Source organism: Peromyscus leucopus, chromosome 5, assembly GCF_004664715.2.
Source record: "Peromyscus leucopus breed LL Stock chromosome 5, UCI_PerLeu_2.1, whole genome shotgun sequence".
NCBI classification, from domain to species: domain Eukaryota; kingdom Metazoa; phylum Chordata; class Mammalia; order Rodentia; family Cricetidae; genus Peromyscus; species Peromyscus leucopus.
Window position 1 is genome coordinate 74938646 of NC_051067.1, and position 21243 is coordinate 74959888.

General features: G+C 55.6%; 1 protein-coding gene and 2 long non-coding RNA genes across 3 annotated transcripts in view; 1 reads left to right on the plus strand and 2 right to left on the minus strand.

The window, feature by feature from the left end:
• Rfx1 (regulatory factor X1) overlaps window positions 1-21243 on the plus strand; it is a 36696-nt gene that overhangs the window by 9171 nt on the left and 6282 nt on the right. The window contains 12 exon segments of the mRNA XM_028858622.2: window positions 3044-3382; window positions 9244-9353; window positions 9724-9807; window positions 11079-11168; window positions 12420-12533; window positions 13890-13982; window positions 15332-15426; window positions 17547-17809; window positions 17812-17933; window positions 20294-20408; window positions 20411-20474; window positions 21075-21194. Of these exon segments, the coding sequence (XP_028714455.1) occupies window positions 3085-3382; window positions 9244-9353; window positions 9724-9807; window positions 11079-11168; window positions 12420-12533; window positions 13890-13982; window positions 15332-15426; window positions 17547-17809; window positions 17812-17933; window positions 20294-20408; window positions 20411-20474; window positions 21075-21194 (1568 nt within the window). The 5' untranslated portion in view covers window positions 3044-3084.
• On the minus strand, window positions 922-13005 carry LOC119088056. The gene is made up of 3 exons (XR_005091633.1): window positions 12911-13005; window positions 3364-3476; window positions 922-2371 (listed from the first exon to the last, which is right to left on the minus strand). It is a non-coding gene; the product is annotated as an uncharacterized LOC119088056 (long non-coding RNA).
• LOC119088055 lies at window positions 16024-21077 on the minus strand. Its single transcript, XR_005091632.1, has 3 exons — window positions 20671-21077; window positions 20070-20305; window positions 16024-18183 (listed from the first exon to the last, which is right to left on the minus strand). It is a non-coding gene; the product is annotated as an uncharacterized LOC119088055 (long non-coding RNA).

Genomic DNA, 21243 nt, shown 5'->3' on the forward strand with positions numbered 1-21243 from the left:
AAAGGCGTGCGCCACCACCGCCCGGCCCCTTTTCCTTTTCTTAAGCCTACGCACATTGTTAAACACACTGTAATCTGCTGAGGTTTTTCCGTCTGGACCCCTTTTATTGCATGTCTTCAGCCTTTTTTGACCGTACGAGCAAACTTTAGACTGCTAACCTACACCTGGATGTAGTGTGCGACTCTCAGTTGGTTCCATTGGATTCTCAGGTCGTGAAAGCCAAGTGTAAAACTCACGGCTGTCCAGAGGTTTGTCTGATCAGGAACTGCATTCAACCTTCCTAGTGTTCTAGAATGCCGATGCTTGCAAGGTGGCAGGCGTTTTTACCTAGTTTTTTTGTTCCTACTTCATGTAGGAACGCTCAAGAGCTCACTGACTGATTGGCAGAAACTGTCCCGCTCAAACTCCTAAAGGAGCCATGTCCCTTTTTTGTTTATTCAGCTTTCTCAGGCTCTAGATGGTATGCCATTTTGTTGTTGTGTTTGGTCTTTGTTTTTTTTTTTGGCCTTTTGGGGGCCCACCACCCACCTGAGCTCCCAAATAAATCACACACACACACACACACACACACACACACACACACACACACACACAGAGGCTTATTCATACTTAAGAGTGCTCGGCCTTAGCTTGGCTTAGTTTTAGCCAGCTCTTCTTAACTTTAAATTATCCCATCTACCTTTTGCCTTTGGGCTTTTTCCTTTTCTTCCTTCTGTAAAGTTTACTCTCTTACTCTGACTTGCTGTGTAGCTGGGTGTCTGGCCTCTGGAGTCCTCCTCCTTCTCTGATTACTTCTTTCCTTGATCTCACTCCTCCCAGATTTCTCCTTCTATGTATTCTCTCTGCCTGCCAGCCCCTCCCATCCTTTCTTCTGCCTCGATGTTGGCCATTCAGCTCTTTATTAGACCATCAGGTGTTTTTCAGGCACAGTCACACAGCTTCACAGAGTTAGACAAATGCAACACAAACAAAAGTAACACACCTTAGAATAATATTCCCAACAGAGTGCCTGAAGCCCTGTTCCTGGGGAGCACTCTGGTCTGGGAACAGAGTGCCTGAAGCCCTGTTCCTGGGGAGCACTCTGGTCTGGGGACAGAGTGCCTGAAGCCTGTTCCTGGGAGCACTCTGGTCTGGGGACAGAGTGCCTGAAGCCCTGTTCCTGGGGAGCACTCTGGTCTGGGGACCGTGTTGCAGTCAGTCCTCAGTACTTTGCTCAGTCCTCCCTTCCTCTTCCTCTTCTTCTCCCTTCCTTTTCCCCCGGGAGTGGTTAAGTTCAAGCTCTGCATTGTCCCTGTGCAGGCTGATTCTCCGCTGCCCACTAGGGATCCTCCTGAGTTTACCATCCGAGGGTGAGGCCTAGCTCTCCGGAGGGGCAGGCACAGGGAAGTGGGCGCATGTTAAGGCCGCACTGTCCGTTGGTCCCCCCGGTGCTCAGGCCGACTCCCTGGCTCTGCGGTCCTAATTAAGGCAGAAGGTAGCAACCTCTGGTAGGAAGGACAGGAAGCTGTTGTCTGCTGAGTGTCAGAAGTAATTAAGGTCCAGGCGGTGTTCCGGGCTACTGTTCGCTGGTGCTGAGAGCACCCTGCATTGGCCATGGGCCTCGGGACTGAGTCGTTAGTGACAGACAGGATGCCTGGGTTCTGCGTGCTGAGCCAGGGCTGCAGGTGAGTGAGTGAGCAGTGGCTGCTGTGTGGCTGCAGCTCTCCCCTTGGTGCTCTCAGGCTAGGCTGCCCTGCTCTAGAGGTCAGCCTGCTGACACGGGTGCCACGGTGGTGCCAGAGGCTCCATGCCGAAGCCTCCCAGTTGGCAGGCTCCCAGCTGGGTGCTTTGTGGTTCAGGGTCACAGGGTCACCTCCAGAGCCCAGGGCAGGAAAGGACACAGCTGAGGGCTGCAGTTTCCCCTTGAGGTGCTGGGAATGAGCACCCTCCAAAGGCATCGTCCATCTCATGCAAGGATGGGTCCAGTGCTGCCAGGAAAGCTTCTGCACTGGCCAGAGGATCAGCTACTCCTCCCTCAGGAGGTCCCACCCTGAACCTGCAGATCATTACTGCCTCAGGGCCTGTGAATGGCATCCTGCTGTGAGGACACTCAGATGGCCAGTTGGCTCCAACTCTGAGATAAGCTGTCAAGGGTTTAGAGAGGCCTACCACTCCCCTGCTGTGTGGCCTGGGGCTAGCATCTTACCTTCTCTGAGCGTCAGCTCATCTGGCAAACTCAGTCTCCATCCACTGTGGTGGTTGCAAATCTAAAATGGAGTATGTGATGGTTGGTGTTGGTTGTCAGCTTGGCAGATCTGGAATGCGCATGTCAGCAGGAGGCCCAGGAGATGCCCACTGGGAGGTAGCATAGTGGCATATGTCATTCCAGAGGCTGGGGCGGAAGGGTCACAGATTCACGGTTAGCTTGGACTACACAGGGAAGGCCTGTTGCAGAAGACCCAGTGCTGAGGCTATGGCTTAGAGGTAGAGTGTTTGCCTGGCGTGTGCACGGTCCTGGGTCCCATCCCCAGAGCACCAAAGAAAAGATCCCAGCACAGGAGGCAGAGGCAGGCAGATCTCTGTGAGTTCAAGGCCAACCAGGGCTACAGAGTGAGCTCCTGTCTCAAAGGGGAGAGGTGTCCTTGGTTCGATGGTGGGAGGAAGGAAGCTGCTCCAGGCCAGACACTCGCCGCTTGACCCAAGTGACAGTCATACCGTTTATGGAGAGGAACACAGGGCCCCTCGCAGTCTGGAGCGTTGTCCTGAGGCACTGTAGGCATGTTAGGTGCAGGAGGGGGGATGGGGGAGATGAAGGGGGTGTTGGAGGGCAAGAGCCACAGTCACAGCTCAGAATGAGGGTGGGGAATCCTGTCTCTGTCCATTCCCAGATCCCCTACAGGGATGGTCCATTGCATCTAGCCAGGGACTTAATCAAGTTAGTGATGAGTCCAAAGATATCTCCAGGGAGCTGGGAGCTGTCCGTTTCCCTCTGCTAGTAGATTAATTCTTTTTTTTTTTCTTCTTTTGTTTTTCTGTTTCTCTCTCCCCCGCTTTTCTTCTCAAGGAAGAGGAAAACCGCCTTATTTATTATCACTCACTGTTGGCATGGCAACACAGTCCTATGTTACTGAGCTACAGGCAGCCCCACAAGCATCTCAGCCGCCACAAGCCCCACCCCAGGCCCTGCCCCAGCCACCACCCCCGACAGCACCCCAGCCTGCCGCTGCAGCGACCCCCCAGCCCCAGTATGTCACGGAGCTGCAGACCCCCCAGCCCCAGACGCAGCCTCCGGGCAGCCAGAAGCAGTATGTGGCAGAGCTTCCGGCTGCCCCCGCACCCTCACAGCCTGCCACACCTGCCCCCTCCCCTGTGGCCCAGCAGTACCTCGTGGTCACCGTCTCAGGTAAGTTCACACCCACATTTGTGGCTGGACTCTTAGAAAATCTCTGCGAGGAGTTTCGGGAAGCTCAGCATCCAGGGATCCTCTCTGGGGCTCCCTGTGGGATTTGGGACATCTTTGGGTAAAGGGAGTCAGGCCAAGCAGAGATGCTTCTGTATCCTGCTGGGATGTTCCTGTTTTTATCTGTCCCTAAGTAAAATGTCCCCAGAAAAGAGGATGGGATGGTGAAATTCAGTTTGCACACACCTGCAAGAGTCAGGCTGCCTACAGCCCTGGGCCTCTCTGCCTAGGTCTTAACTGCTGATACAGGGACCATTGTGGCTTCTGTGTCTGGGGACACGTGAGAGGTGCTTAGAAGGCTAGCTAGAGGGGTCTTTGAGAGAGACTGTCTAGATGGCTGGGATATGTCCCCTCTCTTCCCTGGAAGGGCAGGACCTGGTGGCCAAGCAAGCGCCTGTGTCCATGACCACCCTGTACCATGGAGAAGTTCAATGTCGCAGCATGAGAATGGGGAAAAGGGAAGGCCAGAATCAAGAGAAAAACCCAACCACTGAAGCTGGCCCATCCTGGCCCAGAGCCCTAGGTCTGTTTTGTCCCTCTGGGGGTCACTACAGGTCCCCATCCTCTGTCCCTCTCTCCCCTCCCCTTCTTGGGAAGCGGGAAGGAGGAAGATGCTGCCTTCACACAATGCCCACTGTGGTACTTCATCCTTGTCCGTGTGCTCTGCACTGTTTCTCCCACGCCTGAGCATGCAGCTGACCTCAGCGGGACCAGGTACTGGCCGGCGCATCTACAACCCCTCAGAGGTGGAGTAATCCACGTGCCCCAGCCTCTCCTGCCAGACTTGACCCTCTACAGACTCCTCCTCCGTCAGCTAAGACACATAACCAGCCTGTTAGCCAGGACCCCTGGGGCCTGCCCTCTGCCGACGTCTGCAGTCTGCTTCTTAGCTTCTTCTTTTAAAGTCAGCTGTTCTCAGAATGCTCGTTCTTTCATTCCTGCTTCCTCATCCACCCTGTTCTCAGCCACCTGTGGCCTTGCTCCTGACAACTCCAGCCAGGGTCCCCTTCACCTCATCGTGTCAGACTCATTGGCCATTCTAAGCTCTTGTTATCCTTGGCTTCCAGGCAGAGCCTGGCACACCGTCCCCTCCTGCTGCAGACCTGTCCTGCACACCTGCCCAGGCTTCCTCACTTCCGCCATCTCCTCTGTCGCCTCCACTCTCTTGCCTCACCTCTGGGATCCACTGCAGAAAGGGCGGAGCTCAGGCTGGGCCGCCTCTGCTCCAGCAGTCGTCACCCCCTCACAGTGGCCTCCTGGAGTGTCGTGACTCCTGTCTCCCTTCTTCCCAGTACTGGCACTGGAACCCAGGGCTCCACACACTCTAGGCCAGGGCTCTGCTAGTGAGCTACACCCCTAGCCCTCTTTTTACTTTTTATTTTGAGACAGGGTCTCCATAAGTTGCCCACACTGGTCCTGAAATTACTCTGTAAGCCAAGCTGCCCTTCACCTTGTCATCCCTTTGCCTCATCCTCCTCAGAAGCTGATGACAGGTTCATGCCCCCAGATCCCAGTGTCAAATCTTTCCATGCTCCTGTTGAGGTCTCTGCCCTAGCCTCTGTCCTGAGGCCAAGGAGCCTGTGACTAGTCCTTCTAGTCATGGCTACCGGAGGTCAGACTGGTCTCTGGAGCCAGCTTGGCAGATGGTTTTCAGAATGCCACCCTCTCTTTGCAGGCCCTCCTCTGAGATGTCTCCTTCCACCCAGGCCAGCTTAGCCTCTACTCCTGTCCTGCTCCTCTGAGTATTGCTGCTGCACCCCACCCTCTACTTCCTAAGCCCACCCAGATCCTCCACCTCTACCATCTCCATGGCCAGCCCTAATGATTAGCTTCTTAGGTCTTGCTCTCACGGCAGTAACAAGGAGCCTGTCCCTGACTGTCACTTAGGCCCCTTCACATCCTATCTCAACCCAGATTCCAGAAAGGATCCCCTAGGGCTTGGAGTAGGCAATATTGGAAGGCTGGCCCCACCTCAGAGAAGGGCTTTAAAAGTACCCCATAAGCCAAGTGTGGGGATGAACACCTATAAATGCACTGGGGAGGCTGCAGCTGGAGAATTCCGAGTTCCAGGCTAGCCTGGGCTGCAGATCAAGATCTTGTCTCAAATTTTTCTTTTCCACATCATGGGTTTCCTAATAAGCACCAAGTGCCTGTCTCTCTGGCCCACCAGACTTTAGCCTGTGCCCTGACATACCGCTTCAGCCTCGGCAGTCTCCTGTCCCCATGCCAGATCGCTAGCTTAGCTACTTCCTCCCCTTCTGACCCTGGCACCCTCTACCTCAGCAGGCCCAGCTAGTCCTCTGTCGCTCTCTCCAGACCTCTTTCTCAGAAGCCACTTCTCTGCCTCTGCTCCTACTCGTCATCTTCCTTCACTTTTCTGGAATCATCATCATGTGATGTTTTGAGGACAGGGCATATCTCTGGGTCCTTGTGTAGTGACTGCTGGGCGCAAGACTGGCCTGGTACAACCAGTCGAGGCCATCTAGCCTAGCATCCCATTGCCCTCGAGTGGCCCACTGCAGGTTCCCACTGCAAGCACCTGGTGTCCTCAGAGCAGGGCCTGGAATAGGCACGCTCTTCCAGGCCTAGAACACCTCGCATCCTTCCTGTCTCTACCTCAGCGTCTCCTAGCTCTTCATGGCACACCGAGGGAGGCCCTGGTTTTTAAAGGCCCGGGCCACAGTACCTTTTGTTAGACAGACCTAGGCCATTCTCACTAGCTGTGGGGTGGGAGATAGCACCCTCCCGAGGACAGGGTAGGGTAGGCAGCAGCTCTTGTCTAGTGTAACACTAGACAGGAGCCTCTGCCAGGCTCACACCTCTGCCTCAGACAGTGGCTTATTGCCTGCTCTTCACAGTGGTCCTGGGGCATGTCTTCCCACTGTTCAAGTCCCAGCAGGAGTGAGCCCATCCCTACAAGGGTCCTTGATGCCTCCATGAACTCTGAGGGAGAGGAGAGAGGCTTTTGTGCTGGGGTCTTCCTAATCCCTTCCCCAGGCTGCTCGTGTGAACCAGTCCTTTGAGGAAAGGGAAGCTAACCCCAGAGAAGGGAACAGCGAGGTGCCTTGCCAGCTCCTGAGCCAAGAGCAGTCTGGGCTGACCAGGAACCCTGCAAGTTCAGTGCAGGGAAAGGGCTGCCCCTTGCCCTGGAAGCCAGACAGCAGGAGTCAACTGAGCCCTCCAGCCTGGGCCTGGCATGCTCTGCCCCAAAGTGACTTTGGTGACATTAGGGAAGGAGCTCAGGTTTCTCTGGTCAGACAGGACAGATCCATAATCCCTGTCCTCCCGAGAGGCCTCTAGGATTTAAGGTGGAAGGAGGTGGCTGTAGGCTGGGAGGGTGGGGCCAGACCTGCCTGGAGGGGCGCGGTCAGCCTGCAGAAGGCGCTGCAGCCACGCAGGCTTTTCTGCTTCCCTCATCTTGGACCTTCCAGAGTCCAAGAGGGCTGTGCACAGCCACAGAGGGCTGGTTCTGCCCTCCTCGTCTCCAGTGGAGATGGGAACTGGGGTCCAAGAAGACATAATTCTCTGGGACAGCAGGGGCCCAGAACCTTGCCCTGAACTGTTTCATACCATCCCCAGGAGCAAGCAGAAGAGAGGCAGACAGTTCTACTATCTACTCTGGGGAAGAGGGGCCTGGCTGGTGAGACAACCAGAGTTTAGCCTCCTGAGCCTGCCTTCAGCTTCCTGAAGAGCTAGCTTGCTGTCTCTAAGCTGAGGGGTGGACAGGTGGGAGAGCCTGGTCCCGGAGGAAGTAGTGACCACAAGGAGGAGATAGGCTATCTGGTTCACAGAGAATTAGCTCTGCCTCCTACCCTAGCTTTCAGGGGCCTCCCTGCTTATGCACATGCCCAGAAGAGAGATGGCCAACAGGCACAGCTTTCCCTTGACTCCCTATTTTCCCTTAATTTCCTCCCAGCTCCCCTTTCAAAACACAACTAGGAAGCCCTTGGCCCATTCACCCTCCTGGTGTGGATGGGTAGGGAAGAGCCTGGGCCTTAAGGGCCACCCCAAGGCAGGTGATGACAGGATTGCTTCAGGGATAGGTGCCTGATTGGAGCAGATCCCCAGGTGTGCAGCTGCAGGGGGCAGGTAGCTAGGGCCAATGCCTTGTGTGGCTTCCCACCCTGAGCAACAGTGAGTCTCCATGAGTCTCAGTTCAGCACCCATCCTTGGGCTGGGCCTGACTCCCTGTACTCCAGCACCAGGTAAGGGGTGAGGGAGAGAGCCTATGACTCTAAGGCTAGCTTGGATTTCTCTCAGAGGGGCTGAGGGAGAGGGCCTTCTTAAGGCCCAGAGAAGCCTAAAGTAGTTTTGAGGGAAGATTCCAGCAGAACCTAATTATTACTGCTTAGAATTGGTGTAGCTACCCAAGTAGGCCTGGAGAGAGCCACAGGATACTTGGATGCTCTTAGGCAGACTGGGCCAGTCTCCTGGCCTCTCCAGGTCCCTTTCTTGTGTCCCTTTTGGAGGCTGAGCCCTATTATGGAAACCTCAACCTTGAAGTGTCTTTGAGGGCCCCGGCTTCCTGAGCCAGTCTGTGTGATCCTGCCTAATAAGACTAGCAACTTGAGATTGGTGTGTGGGGTTGGACAATGTGGGTGTACAGGGAGACCTGGGACTCAGGCCAGGCCCCCCAGCTGGGTGATAGGGGTCTCTGCTACCTGCAAATGAGTGAGAAAGAGAAGCACTGGCCCCGAGGGCCCAGACTCCCCTCCGGCAGCCCCCGGTACACCAGAAGCTGTTCGTGTACACGGCCAGCCCTTTGATGACCCCTTTGCCACCATGTGACCCTTCAGCCCTGAGGGGCTGAGCCACCTCTCTGGACTCCTGCCCACTGCCAGATCCCAGGAAGGTGGGCCTGGGGTCTTGGTCCCTTTAGACCATACTGGAGACTGAGATCAGGCACATGGCCGCCCCACCTGACCTTGGCCCCTAAGCTGCTAAGGAACAAGCTAGGCTCCATGGGCCAGATGACATTCCAGCTTGGGCAAGAATCTCCTAGCCAGTGTGTCTTAGGGGCACCATCCCTCTCTCCTTCCCTGCTGCCCCATGAATCACTTAGCAGTATGTGTATGGAACGTGACCTGCCTCTTGCTGATTGCAGCCCTGGGTACCAGCCTTGCTCCTGCTCTGGCCCGCCCCTCACAGCCTGCATGAAGCAGGTTGTTTACCTGAGAGGGCATGAAGGCGTTCTGAGCTCATGGTGGGGACTGTGCTGGTCCCCAAGGTCGCAGGTATAAGCCACCTGCACACTCTGCTGCTTGCTCCCATAGTGCTGGCCCCACGGGATGGCCGGACAGCAGGGTTGGGAGCAGGCAGGGGCACCATGTTCTGGGATTGTCTCCTCTTGGCTGCCTGCACTTTGGGCTCCGAGCCCCTTCCTCCCCGCCCCCCGCTCAAGTAGAGGAGGAAGGCTCAGACCATCTTTATTTCCTAAGAAACCAGGAGAAGCCCAGCACCTTGGTCCCTCCTGAGCTGTCAGGATTTGAGCCAGGGGGAGAGGGTCTAGTCTATTGCCTGTCCATATCCATAGTTCTGTTTGTATGGGAAACAGGCTCCTCAGACATACAACTTCAGAACCAAGAAAATGAGGGGGCTAATTCCAGATGTTAATGATCCTGGGTCCTCTGGGTCCTCATCCCATTCTGCCATGCACCTCGGATGGATGCTAGAAAAGACCAGGCAGGACTTGGAGAGCTCAGGTCTCATTAAGGGTGACTATAGATTGCATTGCCCTCTGCTGATGGGCTCACTCTTGAGTAGAGAGGCAGAGGCAGAGCTGACCTGCCAACCTCTTCCCACAGAAGGTGCCATGCGGGCTAGTGAGACTGTGTCAGAGGCCAGCCCCAGTTCCACGGCAGGCCAAACCGGTGTCCCCACCCAGGTGGTACAGCAGGTGCAGAGCAGCCAGCAGGTAGGACGTGGCCTCCACTGGGGGGGGGGGTGTGGGGCAGCAAGTAGGACGTGGCCTTCGCTGGGGGGCGCGGGAGTGGCGGGGGGGCAGCCAGCAGGTAGGACGTGGCCTTCGCTGGGGGGGCAGCCAGCAGGTAGGACGTGGCCTTCACTGGGGGGGGCAGCCAGCAGGTAGGATGTGGCCTTCACTGGGGGGGGGGCAGCCAGCAGGTAGGACGTGGCCTTCGCTGGGGGGAGGGGCCTGCGCTGGGGGGAGGGGCCCTCCCCTTCTTCCTGCCATGAAAAGCTGTTGACCTGTCTTACCAGGATATGGCAGCAGCCACCCTCTTGGTAAGCAGACCCAGTTCAGCTCTTCCCTTCTGCCTCCACAGCGGCTGCTGGTCCAGGCAAGCGTGCAGGCCAAGCCAGGCCACGCCTCACCCCTGCAGCTCACCAACATCCAGGTACCACAGCAGGTAAGGCTCCTGCTGCAGCCTCCCTCGGGGCCGAGGACCAGTTCCTGCTGCCTGCCTGCTTGTCTCACACATGGGCCTCAGCACAGGCTGCCCCAGCTCCTGGCTTTGGGCAGTGGCCTCTACAGACAAGATCAGATACCCCAGGGGCTGTCCAAGCAGCCTCGGGAGTCACTGTATTTGAAAGAGGACTGGGGAGGACTGACAGCCGGTACCTGCGGTCCAGCCCCAGCCTCTCACAGTGGCGTCTCACAGAAGGCCACAGTCTGGTGCTGGGACCCTGGACCATTTCTAGTTTGTCAGCTTGAGTGCTGGGGCTGGAAGCCAGCGCTAGGGCAGATTAAACATGTGCTCGCCCACCGGGCCACACCCCAGCCCAGTTTGGCAGACTATAAGGACAAGAATGTGTTTGTCTTCTTTTTTTTCTTTTTTCTTTTTTTTTTTTTTTTAAATAATTTTTTAAAAGATTTATTTATTCGACGGGCGGTGGTGGCGCACGCCTTTAATCCCAGCACTTGGGAGGCAGAGCCAGGTGGATCTCTGTGAGTTCGAGGCCAGCCTGGTCTCCAAAGTGAGTTCCAGGAAAGGCGCAAAGCTACACAGAGAAACCCTGTCTCGAAAAACCAAAAAAAAAAAAAAAAAGATTTATTTATTCATTATGTATACAGTGATCTGCCTGCATGTATGTCTGCAGGCCAGAAGAGGGCATCAGATCTAACTACAGGTGGTTGTGAGCCACCATGTGGGTGCTGGGAACTGAACTCAGGACCTCTGGAAGAACAGCCAGTGCTCTTAACCTCTGAGCCTTCTCTCCAGCCCATCTTCTTTTTTTTTCTTGAGGGGAGGTGTTTTGAGATAGGATCTCATGTGGCCTGGAACTCTGTATGTGGTGGAGTATGACCTTGAACTCCTGACCTTAGGATTGCAGACATGCACCTCACACTGGGCTCTAGAACATATTCCACGTGCCTTTTGAGCCAGGACCCAACTCTGGCTTTGCTACCGGTTCCAGTGCTCAACAAGCCCTTCACCAGCCTTGAGCTTGGGTGTCACCTGCTCTGGAGTAGAGCCATAACTACGCTGTGTCGGGACGTGGGGCAGTTCCTGAGCTGACGGGCATGGAGTGCCTAGAATGTTCCTAGTGCATCAGTGCTCAGTGGTGGCATGGCCGTGAGGTGCAGGTCCCCCCCCCCCCCCAGCACAGGAAAACAAAACCAAACGCTTGACTTGGGCCGATGATGCTGGTGACCTGCTCCTCCTTCTCCTGACTCCAGGCTATCCCCACACAGCACCTGGTGGTGCAGAGCGCAGCGCCGGGCACGAAGGGTGGCCAGGTCTCCCTGACGGTGCACCCTGCCCCTGAGGTAGGTGCTGCCACACTGACCTCTTCCCATCTCCTTCCCCTGTTCCAGCCATGTACCCCATAGCTGCCAAGCAGCATATTTGCCCCACCACCTATTTTGAGACAGGATCTCACAGTGTCATTCAGGCTAATGCCAAACTCCTATGTAGAGCTGGCGACCCCTAACTTCTGATCCTCCTGTCTCAGTTCCCAGTGCTGGGTTGCAGGTGTGTACCACTCTGACTAGCCTCACTTGCAGCTCCTGAGCCCTAGCAGCCCTGCTCCATGAACCCTGGTGGGGCATCTAGCCAATGCCTGGCCCTGCAGCTGAGCTGAGGTTGAGACAGACAGACAGACAGACAGACACGACACACACACACACACACACACACACACACACACACACACACACACACACACACTAGTAAGGGCTTGGAGACCACAGGCTGGAGGCAAAGGCAGATAAGATAGATCTCTGTGAGTCTGAGACCAGCCTGGTCTACACATCGAGTTCCAGGACAGCCTGATCTATTACATAGTGAGACCTTGTCTCCAAAACAAAAACCTAAAAAAGAATACAGGCCAGATGCCAGGCTTAGCCGAGTCTGTGGGTAGGATCTACAGGTTGCAGCCCGTATTTCTGTGTGGCAGAGCTGATGGCTCTGGATGTGTCGTCACATACCTGCACCTGAGAGGCTGAAGCAGGAGGGCTTCAGGTGTGATGCTAACAGGTCTTAGAGTGAGACCCTGTCTCAGAAAGAGCAGGTGAAATCCACCATTCATCTGCTCCCTCTTAGCAGAACTGCAGTCCATCCTAGTGCAGCGTGTCCCAGAGCAAACACAAGCCCCCTCCCCGCGGCCCCCCCCCCGTGGCCCTGGGAACCCCTCCCATTCATTTCCACTAGGAAATGGGGACCAGAAGCACTCACCACAGCAAGTGGGGGGGGGGCAGCAGAAAGTGAAGGTAGATGTCACTTTCGTTACTATTGTTAATGGAGGAAAGCCTGGGGGTGGGAGCTGGGCCCTGGGACCAGCCCAGCCCCACCTGTTCTTTCTCACCTTTGCTGCAGCCCTTCTGATTATGGAAGCCCCACGGGGCCTCTGGTCCTGCGAGGATTGGACACCCTGCAGCTCCTCCCTGCAGAGTAGTGTGATGGCTGCTGTGGGATATTCCACCCTTTGCAAAGAGTCTTCTCAGGCGGGTTTGCTAGGGCCCAGCTGCCTCAGATACAGCCCAAGCTGGCCCTGACACTGTGCGTTTGTTCTCTTATAGAGGTCACCAGTGCAGGCCAACAACTCCACCAGCAAGACAGCTGGCGCTCCTGCAGGCACGGTACAGCAACTACAGGTCCACAGCGTCCAGCAGAGTGTCCCTGTCAGCCAAGAGGTACCTGGCCAGGGTGGGCAGCAGCCACCCATGTCTGTGCCTCTGGCCTGCTAGAGCCAAGCAGAGGGGGTCCAGCTCCAGCCGCCATGTGGGCATTTGGCAAGAGCCTCTCCCTAGATGCAGTGTCCCTGACTGTGACACTTGTGGAAGAACCTCAGAGGGCACGCGTTGGCTCTGAAAACTCATGGTGGTAGGCGAGGGAGGTGGTTCAGGGGGTAAAGGACACTTGCCACTAAGCCTGACGACCTGAGTTCCATCCCTGAGCCCTGCGTGAGAACAGGAAGGCCAGCAAGTTGTCTTCTGACTTGTGCACACACGCAACACTCACAACAAAGAAGAAAAGAAAACCCACCTTGGGAGGCTGGGGGTGTACTTACCCATCATGCCAAGGCCCTGGATTCCATCTCGGTTCTACAAAACCAAACAGCAAGAACACACATTGGCCTCTTTAGGCCAGTTTACTGAGGAGGGGAGGTAGCAAGGCCAAGTACTTGCTTATTCCTAAGGTGTCAGGGCGAGGCCTCAGGTTTTTCACTTTTTTTGCATGTGTATGTGTGTTTTATTTGCATGTTATGGCTGTGTGCATGTGTCCACCTAGAAGTGCAGTTACAGACAGTTGTGAGCTGCCATGTGCGTGCTGGGAATTGAACCCGGGTTCTTGAGAAGAACAGACTGTTCTTTTAACCACTGAGCCATCTCTCCAGTCTACCATCCCCAGGATGTGCCCAACCTTCCAGAGGAGGCCAAATTCTCCAGTGCCAGCCACAGTGGCCTGGGCAGATCAAGAAGGAAGGGTGGGCTTGTGTCCTTCCTAACTGCTTAGCTTTTGGGGCTCTTGGCCTCTCAGGAACCAAGGTGAGACGTGTGCCCTCACACTCTTTGCTACTTGAGAGACTGAGGCCAGGGGATCTCAACTCCGGAGTCAGTCTGGCATCGTACTCAGACCCTGATTCAGAACAAAAATGGAAAGAATGCTGGGAATACAGCGTAGCGGTAGAGAGCTTGCCCACCATGCCTAAGGCCTCAAGTGCCCAGTATCAGGCTGGAAATTCTCACATAGGCCAGAGTCATAGACAGACTCTTCCCTAGAGGGAACAGAAACCACCCAACCCTAAGGATTCAGATACTTCCCTTCTTGGGCTAGAACCACTCTGAACCTCCAGATTCAGACAAGAGTCCGACAGTAAGGAACCTGGAAGGCCTGTGTTGCTGGACCCCACATGGAAAGGCTGCCCCTGGCCTGGGGAAATGGCAGCCTTTTCCCTGGAATGCTGTTCTGAGGTTCCCAAGCATGCATGGGACTTGCTGCCCTGGTTACTATGGTTACCATAGTGTGACTTGCCTCTTCTTTCCCAGAGGTCGGTAGTCCAGGCCACTCCCCAGACCAAAGCTGCCGCGGTGCAGCAGCTGACTGTGCAGGGGCTGCAGCCAGTTCACGTTGCTCAGGAGGTGCGTGTCTCATCTCTCTACGTCGGGGGCAATCCGACTGGTGCCGGGCTGGGGCTGGGGGGCCCGGAAGGGCGGAGACCGTGGGATCCCTCAAAGTTTGAAGCCCTGTACAGGTCAGGCTTCGCTCTAGCCCTGGGCAGCTGACTCCATCCTGAATCCTACCCCATCCCAGCACCCGACCGCTCAGGACACGGGTCTTGTTAAGAGAGTTCTAGATTTGAATCCCGCTTCTTTCTGATACCGCCCGCCCGGTCCATTCCTTCCTTCCCTAACAAGACCAGGTGGGGAATCTTCATCTGGGTGGCCATGTGCGCACAGCCCGGTGACCCCCCAGTGTCTCTGTTTGTCCTCCAGAGCTCAGGCAGTCAGTTTCCCGCTAGGAAGGCAGAGCAGCAAGAACCCCGGCCCACGCCGCCGCCGGAGCCGCCGCCCCAGCCTCCCGGGCCAGGGCCAGCGTGCTGCGGCGAGGCCTCGCAGCTAGGCAGCCCAGAGCAGCCGCCGCTCCATTACGAGCCGGGTGTGGAGCAGTGGGTGGAGCTGGTGGGCGTGCTGCCCCCACACCTGCTCCTGCCGCAGCAGAGGGTAGTCTTCGAGCCACTGCCGGGGCTCTCGGCCCGAGCCAGCCCCGACCTGAGGGTCAGGATCCACAGAATTCCCCAGGTGCTAGTGTTCGGCACCGCCCTCAAAGTAGGTGGCGGCGGACCGCGGACGCACAGCGGGGGGCGGAGGGCGGGCGGGGGCGGGGCGTCCCGCCCGCCGGGCCGCTTCGGCCCCGCCTCCAAGCCAAGTCCAGGCCCCAGGCTCCGCCCCTGCAGTCCAAGGAGGGAGGAGTGAGATGTCTATGCCCCGCCCCCAAAGTGCTGTCTTTACAGGTTCTGCCTCAGGAACTAAGTCCCAGACTGCACCCCTGCAAACCAGGGTTGGGGGTGGAGGTGGGTTATCCAGTACCCGCCCCTAAGGTGTTGTCAGTCATTTCAGATTCTATCCCATAAACTGACCCCTCTCCAGGCTCCACCCTGAACATTCTGCTTGGGAAACTTTCAGGTTTCCAGGAGCCCCTCAGGCCCGATCTTTAATTACAAACCAGATACACACGTGCCTGTGTTTACCACCTATCTGGTATCCCTTCCCGTGCCCGTCAGCATCCTCAACCTCTGTTGTTCCCAACCAAAACAGAATCCCAGCACCTCCTGTTTTTCAGCCACAGCCCAAAGCCTTCCATCTTCAGCCTCTGGCCTCTGGCCCATGTTATTCAGAGAACCCTGATGGGCTGGGGATTTTTCTGGGTGTCAGGGAGACTGGGTTGTGGCCAGCCCTGACCCACGACCCTGTTCTTCCTCCTGCCTCAGGTACAGCAGCTCCAGCAGGTGCCTGTCCCACATGTGTACCCCAGCCAGGTGCAGTATGTGGAGGGTGGTGACGCCAGCTACGCAGCCAGTGCCATGTAAGTGGGCAGAGTGACGGGGGAGGGGATGGGGGGGCGGCACAGATCTGTCTGGGGCATGGGGCCACAGTTCCAGCTCCCCACTGACCAGCAAGCCTGAGGTGATAGCCTCACTTCCATGGGAGCTTCCCAGGGGCAGCCAGAACTACCAGGAATATAGGCTGCTGGTAGCAGAATAGACACTGGTCAGTTAGTAGGGCACCTCCACTAATTAGGGCCTGTGTGGCTAGATGGACTTCGATTTTAGGAGGAAAGGGAAAGAAAAAAAAATACATGTATGTATACATATGATATATAGAGATATTTGTAAATACATTTCTACGACATAAATTTTTCATTTTTGCCAGGCAGTGGTGGCACATGCCTTTTAATCCCAGCACTCAGAAGGCGGAGGCAGGCGGATCTTTTCCTGTGCTGGGATTCAAGATGTGTGCTACCACTGCCTGACTAAATCTGTCTATATGAATCAGGAAAAAGCAGTTCTTCAGTTCTCAGATCTCACCTTTAATGCCCCACAGAGTGTCTGTTTCTCTGTTACTACCCAGAAATGCTCTGAGCATAAAACTACCCTGTTTTAGCAGCACTGGGGAGGCAGAGGCAGGCGGATTGTTTTATTACATTGATTTATTTGTAATGGGAGGGGCATGTGCGTGCCATGGTGCACATATGGAGATGAGACCTGAAGGAGTCAGTCTTCTCTCTCCATCCTGTAGGTCCCCAGAGTCAAACTCAGTTCCTCAGGCTTGGTAGCAAGCACCCTACCTCCTGAGCCATCTTGCCGGTCCCTAGGAAGATCTTGAATTGAAGGCTAGTTACCCAGTTAGATCCTGTCTCAAATAAAAAAGAAATGGATCGTTTCTTGTTTCAGAAACACAGGCTGAATATTCTGTCTCAGACTTTTCCTTGGAGGCTGGGGAGAAGGCTCAATAGTCAGTTGCTTGCTTACTAAACATGAGCGCCTGAGGTCAGATCTCTGTACCTGTGTAAGAGCCCGGCATGGTGGCATGCATCTGTAGCCCCAGAGCTGTCGTACTGGCCCTCGTTTGTGTGTGGAGATGGTGGAGAGAATGGGTGTATGTACACCATGTAGTAAGTGCAGTGCAGAGGCCAACTCTAGAGTCTGTGTGCTCCATGGGCTTCGGGGATCAAACCTAGGGCTTCAGGCTGGTTGGCAGCACCCCGCCCCCTGAGCCACCGGCCAGGCTCAAGTTTTCATGTCTTAATCCCTGACATACTAAGTGGGCTCAGAGACAGAAGCTGAGAGGTGGCTCTGCCTGTCCCCTCTCCACAGAGGCCTCCACCTGCACTTAGGGTCATCGTTTCCTACCCTTCCAACCTTGTCTCTGGTTGTCCACTGTGCCTGGTTTAGGCGGCCTGCAAGGCCGTCGTCCTCTTCTCCTCACCCTGCTCTGGCCCACTTTAGTTTGCAGCCTCCAAAGATGGCCCAGCTGCCCTGGCACAGTTGCACGGTTAGATTTGCAGCGTGTTACCGGAACAGTCCGTCAGTTCGTGTTCTGGGTTGAAGGGGCAGCCCCTGCAGGAAAGGTAGACAGTCACAGACACTCCTCTGTCTGCCCGACCGTCTTAGGGACTTTGTCATCCCTTCTGGGTTTTCCCTCCCTGGACCCAGGACTTACTTGTTGTTGCTGAGGGAAGTGTGTGTTGTATTTGCATTCTGGACCCCACCTTGTTTTCTCCACTTCTGCAGCAAGGGAGGTGGCCCCGTACCAGAGTGCTGCCCAGTTCAGTGACAGCTACCCACAGAGGGCCAGGGAGATGCTTCGGCAGGTGCTTGCTGCCAATCCTCACAGCCTGAGTTCGATCTCTAGGACCCACATGGTGGAAGGAAGGAGAGATCTGACTCCCACAAGTTGTCCTCTGACCTCCACACGTGTGCTGTGGTACCTGTGTGTCCCCTCCGAGGAATCAATAATTATAAAGAAATCTCTTTAGAAAAACACCAAGGACGTGGTTGCCCATTCAGTTTTAGGCCATGCCGAGTCTCTTACAAGTGAAGGTGGGCCACCCTGGTGTTCTGTGGCTTCTCCGGTCCTCTCCTGGAATCCCTACTTCCTTGGACAAGGCTCACTGATCATAGCCTCATGTCTGCTTCTTGGCAGCCGCTCTAGCACCTACCCCTACCCTGAGACGCCGATCTACACGCAACCAGCAGGCACCAGCTACTATGAGGCTCCAGGCACCGCTGCCCAGGTCAGCACGCCGGCTACTTCCCAGACTGTGGCCAGCAGTGGCTCCGTGCCCATGTATGTGTCCGGCAGCCCGATTGTCGCCAGCTCCTCCAGCAGTGAGGCTGGGGCCAGCAACAGCAGCGTGGGGGCAGGGGGCAGCGGGGGAGGTGGCAGCAGCAATGGTGGTGGCGGCGGAGCGGTGGCGGCGGCAGCGGCGGCGGCAGCAGTGGAGCAGGCACCTACGTGATCCAAGGCGGCTACATGCTAGGCAACGCCAGCCAGTCTTATTCCCACACCACCCGTGCCTCACCGGCCACAGTAAGTGTTCTGACCTCACTCGGGAAACGGGAGGTGAGCACCTGGGAGGGGTGGCAGGGAACTTGGCCATAATCAGGGTAGAGAAGTTGGGCCCGAGGCACTCTAGCTCAGTGGTCCAGTGCTCACCTGACCCAGGAGCCTGGTGTCCTATGCAGTGTGACCTTAGGTGTTGCTCAGTGCTCTGTACCTTAGCTGCTGTGTAATGCTCAGGGACAGTCACAGAAATGTCCTTAGTCAGAACTGGTGACAGCTAGATAGGAAGTGAGAGATTTGGGCTCTTAGAGTCACTGTTGGTGGCACTGGATTCCAGCCCCAGTCAGGCCCACTATCAGTAGGGACTGTGGGTTGGGTCAGAACACCTTGTCCCCGCCCCCCCCCCCATCCCCTACACACCAGAGCACCCTGACTACTACACTAGTCCTCACTAATTATTTAGTCTATTTTAAAGGGTACTGGTGTGAACCATGTGATTTCACAATGCTGTGGGTCCTCCGGTGCTGCTTAAGACACACACATGATGCCGGGCAATGGTGGTGCACACGCCTTTGATCCCAGGAGGCAGGAGGCAGGGGCAGGCGGATCTCTGTGAGTTTGAGGCCAGCCTGGTCTACAGAGTGAGTTCCAGGACAGCCAGGACTGTTAACACAGTAAAATCCTGTCTTGAAAAAACCAAACCAACCAAACAAAAACAAAATAAAAAACCACACACACACAAGTAGAATGACCAGGGTCTGATGAGGGAGTAAGAGCCCTGCCTGCTGGAGAAGACGCCGCTTGGCCTGGATTGCTCTTGAGCCCTGGGGGCTGAGGTCACTGAGAGACTGTAGTGCGTGTGTACGTGCCTGTGTGTGTGTGTGTGTGTGTGTGTGTGTGTGTGTGTGTGTGTGTGTGCATGTGTGTTTTGGTGCCTGTCCTGGACAATAAGGGCTTGCTGTGAAAGCAAGGGCTTCTTCTGAGTTTGCATCCCCAGCACCTCCCCAAGTTTATAAACCCCGGTGCTCGAGGGCAGAGACAGGTACCTGGGGCAGCCAGCCAGACTGTGAGGTTCAGTGAGAAATGCTTTCTCAAGAAAACAAGGTGGGGGTGGGGTGGGGCTAGGGAGGTGGCTCAGTGGTTAAGAGCACTGGCCGCTCTTCTGGAGGCCCTGGGTTCAGTTCCCAGTACCCACATGACAGCTCACAGCTGTCTGTAACTCTAATTCCAGGGGACCTGACACCCTCTTCTGGCCTCTGTGGAGACCAGGCATGTGTGGTACACAGACAGACTGTAGGCAAAAAACTCATACACATAAAATAAAAACAACAAGAACAAAGTAAGCAGCAGCCAAGGAAGACGGCAGCCCCAGCCTTCGGCCTGTGCACACGCGCTGCACACGAGCTCCTGTGTGCCCTCTCACGTGAACACTGACACACACACACAAACAAAAGGACCGTGACAAATGCAGTACACCTTCTCCTGCTCACCTGCTCACCTGCTCACCTGCTCAGCCCCGTTTCCCTAGCAGACAGTGTTTGTGGCCGGGGGCAGTTTCCGCCTTTTTTTTAAAGATTTATTTATTTATTATGCATGCAGTGTTCTGCCTGCATGTATGTCTGCACACCAGAAGAGGGCATCAGATCTCATTACAGATGGTTGTGAGCCACCACGTGGTTGCTGGGAATTGAACTCAGGACCTCTGGAAGAACAGCCAGTGCTCTTAAACCTCTGAGCCATCTCTCCAGCCCCCCTGTCTGTTGTTTTTGAGACAGATCTCCCTGTGTAGTCCAAAATGGCCTCAGTTTCCCCAGTGCTGGGAGTTTAGGTGTGTATCACCATGTCACCAGGCTTGCTCCATGGAATTGTAGATGTGGAGAGATGCCTGCCACAGTCAAGATACAGAAATGAGGCAGCAAAGGCTTCCCTCACTCCGTGAGGTTCTAGGTTCCATCCGGAGCACTGAGCACTGAGGAAAAAATGTAGAGCTATTTCATCCTAGAGATCTCAGCTCTTAATATTTACCCTCCTCTACCTCCCTTTCAACATCTTCAGCCCCTCAGGAACCATGATCTGTTATCCGTCTCTATAATGTCACTTCTAGGTGGACTCTTACTCTGTGACCTGGGGAGATTGGCTTTTCATTCCTCATATATTACCAACCTTGTCTTTAAGTAGCTGCAGGTGGCTAGTGGCATGTGTACTGGTCAGCGCTGTTCCAGAGGCTTTGAAAGACTGTAGTTCCCAGGAATACTGTGACAGGATATGTGCCTTACGCCGGCGGGGTGGCCGTCAGAACCTCAGTGGAACCCAGTGGCAGAGCACGCAGCCAGTCTCCAAGGATGCCACGGACTGTCAGCACTGTCCTGCCCTCTTGTGTGCTCCAGGTCCAGTGGCTCCTAGACAATTACGAGACCGCCGAGGGCGTGAGCCTGCCTCGGAGCACCCTCTACTGCCATTACCTGCTGCACTGTCAGGAGCAGAAGCTGGAGCCCGTCAACGCCGCTCCTTCGGCAAGCTCATCCGCTCAGTGTTCATGGGGCTGCGCACCCGCCGCCTGGGCACCAGGTCTGTCCCACCCCCCTCCCTCAGCTGCCCTGGGCCCCAAGGGCATATGCTCTCTGCTCGTGTGACCCACCCCAACTCCAAGTGGGTCTGAACCACAGGGCAAGAACTCTTGCTCCTGCTCACTCCACTCAGCTCTACTTCCTGTGCCTACGTCTGGGACATTGCTCTGGCTGTGCCTTCCCGTTTCTGTACTTACTCCATCTCCTTACTCAGCTATCCCTTGGTGTCTGCTCATCTCTTTTCCAGTTAGTAGCTCAGGCATCATTCATTCATTCATTCATACTATCCTTGGTGATGTACTTGATCTCTTTGTCTCAGTTTTCTCATGTCTGTCCAAGCTATCAGGAACACCCTTCATAGGGTGGAGAGGAAGTGGGGTTACATGCTCAGTATAAGCACCTCGTATGCCCTTAGGACCAAGCTAAGTGCTTGCCTGGTATCAGAGTTGGTAGCAAGCGGTGACTCTTGCCACCTGGTGCCTTTTGCTTCCTCAGCTGAGCAGGGTAGCTTTCTCTGTCCAGGCCCTGAAAAGAGAGCAAAGCTGTGTGAGACCCCGGGTGTCCTGCCCAGCTGGTAGAGCACCTCTCCCTTTCTTTCCAGGGGCAACTCTAAGTACCACTACTACGGCCTGCGGATCAAAGCCAGCTCACCCCTGCTGCGGCTGATGGAGGATCAGCAGCACATGGCCATGCGAGGCCAGCCCTTCTCCCAGAAACAGAGGTAGGAGCCTCCTGCTCTGAGACGGAGCAGGGACTGCAGAGCTGACTGC